At 37.3% G+C, this 6,506-nt stretch overlaps 1 protein-coding gene across 1 annotated transcript; it reads right to left on the minus strand.

Annotated features, from left to right (window-relative positions):
- Positions 1-416: 416 nt before the first annotated feature.
- Positions 417-5,711, minus strand: LOC117927563 (UDP-D-xylose:L-fucose alpha-1,3-D-xylosyltransferase MGP4-like). The gene is made up of 4 exons (XM_034847129.1): positions 4,950-5,711; positions 3,603-3,764; positions 2,635-2,850; positions 417-1,122 (listed from the first exon to the last, which is right to left on the minus strand). Exons 1-4 carry the CDS (start codon positions 5,442-5,444, stop codon positions 913-915), a joined length of 1,083 nt encoding a protein of 360 aa, XP_034703020.1. The 5' UTR covers positions 5,445-5,711; the 3' UTR covers positions 417-912.
- Positions 5,712-6,506: the final 795 nt, after the last annotated feature.

The following is a 6,506-nucleotide window of genomic DNA, read 5'->3' on the forward strand; positions in this document are numbered from 1 at the left end:
GGTAAGCCTTGGATGTTGCCAACGGGTGACAACAACAACAGGCTGAAGATATCCGAAATTAAAATTTGAATTTGAATTTAAAAGGGTTTCAATTTGAATTCAAATAGTTTGTTCCAAGATATATAGAAAGTTTTTAGTTGATGAAGCCTATAAATAATTTGGCCATCAGCCATTCAAAGCATGAATTGACCAAGAGAGTGTTGGGAGTTTTGCTTAAGAGAAGGCTGAGTATTCTTGTAAATTCTCTTTAGAATAATACAAGTTAGGGAAGAGCTATTTTGTAATTTAGTATTACCTTGTCCCTTTCTTGTTGCTTTCCTTACTGCAATCTCATGCAAGTGAACATAGGTTGGCTTGTGGATTTTGCGGTTTAAATTCTCTATAGTTATTGAAAAGAAAATGCAATTCAGCAAACATTACTCAACAACACTATGTTAGAAGCATTTTTAAGATGAAAGTATGAGTAAATGATACAGAACTTGGAACCAAAAACATTGGGGTGCTTTGCCTCAATGGGTACATAAAATTTCACCCTACCAAGTACAATAGGCAGAATTCAGGCTTGAGCAGTTCATAGGTAGTAAAGAATGTGGGGATTCTGGAAAAAAGAACATCAAGAGGAACTATTCAAACTCAGCTTCGTCTTCTTCATGCCAAACTAACTCAGAAAATAGGAAAAACAAATCCAGAAAAGAGCTGCACTTTCTGCAGTTGGCATTCAGTGCAATTCTTGGAAGTGTAGGAGGCAAGTAGCACGGGGAAAAATTGGAAGCCAATGCTGACCATCCTTCCATATGATTCCACATCTGAGGCTGATGTGCACAAATGACAGAGCTAATCACAGGTTGCATTTCATGCTGGGTTCAAGCATGACTGAGCTGTAGACGGGTATCCTTAAGATCCTTCAGCTAGTTATATCCTTCCAAGCGGGGACTCCAGTGCATAATCATCTACCAACCAGAGCCCAAAGTCACGAAAGCGCTTTATCTTCTTCTCAAAACCTGTGATATAATTGTTATGGATGATAACATGCAACCCCTTTGTTTCTTGCACCCATGTCTGGTTCTTGAAGTATAATCCTCCTGTAGGAAATGCTACCTGGGGAAGCAGGTAGAGATCCACCTGTAGCAAAGTGATCAACGTTATCATTAGATGCTAAATCAGTGGAAGAAACCAATCAATTCCAATTTGAAATTTTATATTAGTAACTCCAGTCATAAATCAGGTAATTCTTCTCCATGCAGCATAAATTTGATCTTGTGTTCAAAGTATGTAACAAATAATATATGAACAAAGCCTTACAGAGGCAGTAGTCTTGGTACATTAATCGTATAGAACATATCCTCTAGAAATACCAACTCATGTGCATCATACAGAGAGAGTAAAGAGCAAAATATTGAAACTTTACTAAAGAATTGACGTTTGGAAAGTGAAGTGGAAATGATAAATTTCTAAAAATCTAATATTTTGGAGGACAGATGACAAAGATTCCCAATCAGTGGCAGAAGTGAACAGCTTTAGGGATTTGAGGGTGATACCTTGAGAAGACAAACTACAAAGATAATAAAAGATGATAGAAGGAAAAAAATTGAGTACATGTATCCTTGAGTCACCACTCTTCTATTTCAGTTGTGCTTGGCATGAAAGAAGGAAAACACTTCTTAACATGCTGCTTGGCTAACAGTACCAAAGAACAATGATGAAGTTTCCACTGCATAGCGTACACAAACTAAGCATCACAATCCTGTTTTATTAACTGAACCATACAAATAAATATGAGTACTGGTTTATTCAAGCTAAAATGGGCCCTATTCAACGGAGGTATATCTATCAAACTAGTATTTCAGCCTCCTAATCAAAGGCTTCCTCTAGGGATGAGGTTGAGCCTCATAATTCCTCATAATTTAAGATGATTAATTAATTGATTAAGGCTAAAAATAATTTTGGAGATTCATATAGTGTAAAGGCAAACAACCATCAATTGAAAGTCCAAGGGAGGGAGGCATATGCTATAAGGGGAGGTTAAGTCTCATAATCCCTCATTATTTAAACAAAATAATAAATTAATTACGAAATATTAAACAATAATTTAAAACAGCTCTGTAGTATACAAGCAACTCAACCATCAACAGAAAAATCAGGGGAGGAGGGAGGGAAAAAATGCAAAGGAATCATGAAAGACCAACTTTAAGAGTAGAGGAAATATTTAATGTAAAATAGAGCTTTCAAAATATATAAACAGATAAATACATTACACATGTAAATGATAAGTGTTAAAGAATAATTATTCTTTTAATCCTTGTTGAGTAGAACTTATTTTCTGGTTAATGCATCAGGCATGTGGGCATATACACAACAGGCTAATGTATGAGACAAACATATTTGAGGTGCAAGAGTAGGCATTGAGCCCCAAGGCATTTCTCTGATCCTCCATTCTTAGGAAGGCGAGCCTTGAGTTCCAAGCCTTGAAGTCACCTTTTAATACATTGCTTTAATAAAATCAAACCCTCACATGCCTTTTCAACATTTTAACTTCAACAATTGCATAAAAATGCATGAACTTCCAATATATAATGATTTAATGGTTCATAAAAATACAAGAAAGGCAGTAACGGGAAGGTGCACAGTACATACCTGTGCTGCAGTTCTGTTCAGTGCCCAGTTAAAGGCAGGCTGATCATTTGATTTCTTCGCATTGGACCATGGCTGAGCTTGAAGTTCCTCAATCCACTCTTTCATAACCAGTTTTGCTCCATCAGTGGGGCGCATGAAAATCATGCAGCTGCATATATAAGTGCGGCCCTTTTTCCCTGGAGGTGGCAAATCATGAGAGTGGTTCAAAGGTTTCACCTGGCCACCCAAAAAGAACAAAAGAAATGGATAAAGCAACCAAAATTGCACACTTTATGCATGATAAGAATATGCACCTTAGGTATTGGATACATTGCACAGTTGTTAGAGCAAGATATCAGGGGCACGTAAAATTGTCTTAATCTGATCGCTAACAAGACCTACAGGAAGTTTAGTCAGGGTACATATGGCAGCTACAAATTGTAGCACAATTATTGAAAAATCTTCTCCAGTTATGCTGACTCTACTCAAATTCATGATACAGTGTCTAAATCCCACCTGTATGGACAGTTCTTGGTTTTCAAGGGTCATTTTGAATACTAATGAGTTGTCTCTCAATTGATTTATGAGGGATGCCTGGAGGACCTCAAAAGCAAGAGTTTGGGAGTTCAATGTGATAGTCAAGTAGGATGGGTTCAGACTTGGGTATTTTGTGATGTAGTGTTCTGATGTTGTCAAAGAGGAAGTTGACTTTGTATCACATTGAACTCAACTAGTATCCTAGCAGATTGATATTTGTCCTCTCAACATCAAAAACATTGGCCCTGCCAATGATAGCACAGGCATAAAATTCCTCTAATAATGGAAAAGAAAAGTAGACATTTCCAGTATATGTAAAATTGGATTTTAGAGTTGATATTGGATAATAAATGGCAGCACACATGAATGACTGTCCCATTCTCCATAGATGGCATAAATTTACAACATAAATGAGACCACACGAAAAGTTAAAAGCAAGTTGGTGTACATACTGCAGTCATGTCATCAGTGAAGTACACATCATGATCTCCTCGCAAATAAGGAAATGGATCAGCCAACCATACCATGTCAACATCATTATACATAACATTGTATCCAAGCTCCAAAATGTACAGTAGGTGGCGAGGCCTTCGAGAAGTAAAATTAAAGAAACCCTGTATAATGAAATCAAGCAATCAAACTTCAAAAATTAATCCCACATTGATGATTGATCAATATCAGCAAGAAATGAAAATGAGAAAGACAAAGTGTATAGCATAAATCCATTCTACCAGGGAACTTCAGATTGAAAAAAAATTACAGGAGCAAATATACCCTACAAACATTGAGAATGCCATTTTTCAAACCAGAATTGAGCTCAAAATACACACCTCCAGTTCCCTCATTTATGTACAGACAGATAAAAATATAGCTCGAAATATACATCTCTAGTTCCCTCATTTATGTAGAGGCTGAGAAAAAAACATGCACAGCACATGAAATGAAAAGATGGGTTCTTTAATGAAGGTTGTTGTTGTGATCATTCTTAGTTCACGTGTTGTAGGGAAGGACAGATGTCACCTCAAATGGAAAAAATAAAATAAAAATAAAGAAAAAAAGGGGGAAGTGTTGAATTCAAAAGCTGGTGTTAAAGATAATAAAGTGAGTTAGAAACCAAACCCATGGACATCTTGGCAGCATCCTGGCTAACTCACCCAACAAAGTAGCATACATCCAATGGGAATTTCCTCAAATTCATGATCATTTGGATTGGTACATATACCAATAACCAACGAAGAATAGAAGCCAACCCACCTATCATATATACAAATACCAGAAATATATATGCTACTATACAAAGGGAAGTAACCCTTCTACTTTCTAGGTTGGTTTTCTGGTACTGATTTTGCTACTAACTCAAACTAATAAAATATAAAAAAGCCTAACCCAGGTATCATGTATAAGGGCCTCCACACATAGAGCATGCAAAACTTCGAACCAAAACACATGACCAGTAATGGAAGTGACGCCAGAAATCCATATCACTAAAAAGAGGGAAACAACCCTCCTACTGCCTGTGAGGTCTTGGTACTGATCTTCAATGACCACAAAATTGAATGGTAGTCAGGAAAAATTTCTCTGTTAGTTCCTAACTTCACCACCAAGATCCTTAAACCACCGAAATAGATTGCAACAAAGAAGGAAAGCATCACAATCACAAGGCTTAACCTCTATGGTTTGAGGGTTTTCACTGTGATCTTGCTTACATGGAGGCTAATAGATTGGCTGATCTTTCACCTGAATTGGGCATTTGTTTGGGGCGTGAGAAAAGTCGGTAATCAAAGCCAAATGCTATATACCTGAGAACCGAACTTATGGGCAACTTGAGCATCTGGGGCAGGCGGAACAAGAACAGCATGGCCAGGCCACCTGTCATTCACAGCATAAAGCGTGGCATAGTCCTCAGCAATCACCAGCACCTTGTCCTGATGCTTTTGCCTGGAAATGCTAATCAACCAATTATTGAGAAACGGCAAATAAGGCTGACTCACTGCACAAACGATCAAAGTCCCGTTCTTGGCCGCAAAGGGGACAGCCTCTTCCAATGTGTACTCTCGCCATTTGGAAACCGAAACTTTGGATCCACCAAACAGGCCATCAGGCGCTCTCATTCCTGGCAGCACAACACCCAATACTACCACCAACGTCAAGAGCACCAAGAGCCCTGTTCGGCCGAAAACGGAGATGGATGTTCCCCAATTTGGCGAGCTGCGGAGCGCAATTGGGTAGGAGTCCGAGAGAAGATGCTGCTGATGCTGCTGCTGCAATTGCTGCCTTTGATGTATGGATGACATTTTTATTATTCTTGTTAATCCGAATTGAGAAACAGCTCCACTACATGAAATGTAATATGAAATCCGGATGGGAAATTGAATGGGGTAGTAGGGTTTATGGGCTTAGATTTAGAGATTTGAGAGTGAAAGCTGAGAGTGTTGATGAAATGGTCAGAGTTAGACTTTTGTCAAAAATGTATAAGCAACACTTTCGCAGTTTTAACGTCCTACAGAAACCGCAGAAGACGTTCCCGCGGATGACAGCACAACGGTGAGGAGGTGTCATAGTAAAGCTCTTTCAATTTGGACCATGTTACAAAATTTTAAAAAAGCAAGAATAAAAAATATCAAAAATATTGAAAGCCTTAGAAGGCCCAAACAAATCCATACGAAGAAGTTCCAAAAGCCTTGATGTTAAAATAATATTTTTATTTTTAAAAAGTTTTTAATTTATTTTTCCATTTTTTCGAAAACAATTTTAAAAACATCTTTTACAAGTTCATATTTATTGAGTCGTATAATAATATTTATACAAACACGAGTCTTTTTCTCCTTATGTCAAAAAGATATAATCCAAATAATACATTATGAATGAATGGAATCGATTTTCCATTTCCATTCTCTTTTCCTATTCCCATCCCCATTCTCATTCTCTATTGGACCAATGTTGATGTGAACATTTACCATATGAGAATGGGCACTGTTATCTGATGAGTAATGAGGTCCTCAGATACTGAGACAAAAGGACAGTATGTAAACTATTCCAAAAGAAGGCCAACATGGAAGAGAATGACCAACAGTCTCCACAGGACTACATCCCATTTACAGTGACAAATTTATACATATATATCCTAACAGTATGGCATTGGATCTGAGCTTCAATTTAGGAATTCCTGTAATAATTAAATTTTACTCTTGCAGTATTCTATGTACATGCATAAATCAATCCAACCACAAGGCATTCTGAAGAAAATATTCTTCTTTTTTTCTGTGTCAAAACTGAATACAAAGTGACCTATATATATACAAGTGGGATTCCTAATCTAAGCCATATAATATGCACAATCACTATCTCTAAGGAAA

This window comes from Vitis riparia, chromosome 13 (genome assembly GCF_004353265.1).
Source record: "Vitis riparia cultivar Riparia Gloire de Montpellier isolate 1030 chromosome 13, EGFV_Vit.rip_1.0, whole genome shotgun sequence".
Lineage (NCBI taxonomy): Eukaryota > Viridiplantae > Streptophyta > Magnoliopsida > Vitales > Vitaceae > Vitis > Vitis riparia.

Coding starts and splice junctions, on each gene's coding strand:
- LOC117927563 (XM_034847129.1), bottom strand. CDS start 5,444: ATGTCATCCATACATCAAAGGCAGCAATTGCAGCAGCAGCATCAGCAG. Junction 3,765..4,949: donor CCCATAAGTTCGGTTCTCAG/GTATATAGCATT, acceptor TTCATTATACAG/GGTTTCTTTAATTTTACTTC. Junction 2,851..3,602: donor TCACTGATGACATGACTGCA/GTATGTACACCA, acceptor TTGGGTGGCCAG/GTGAAACCTTTGAACCACTC.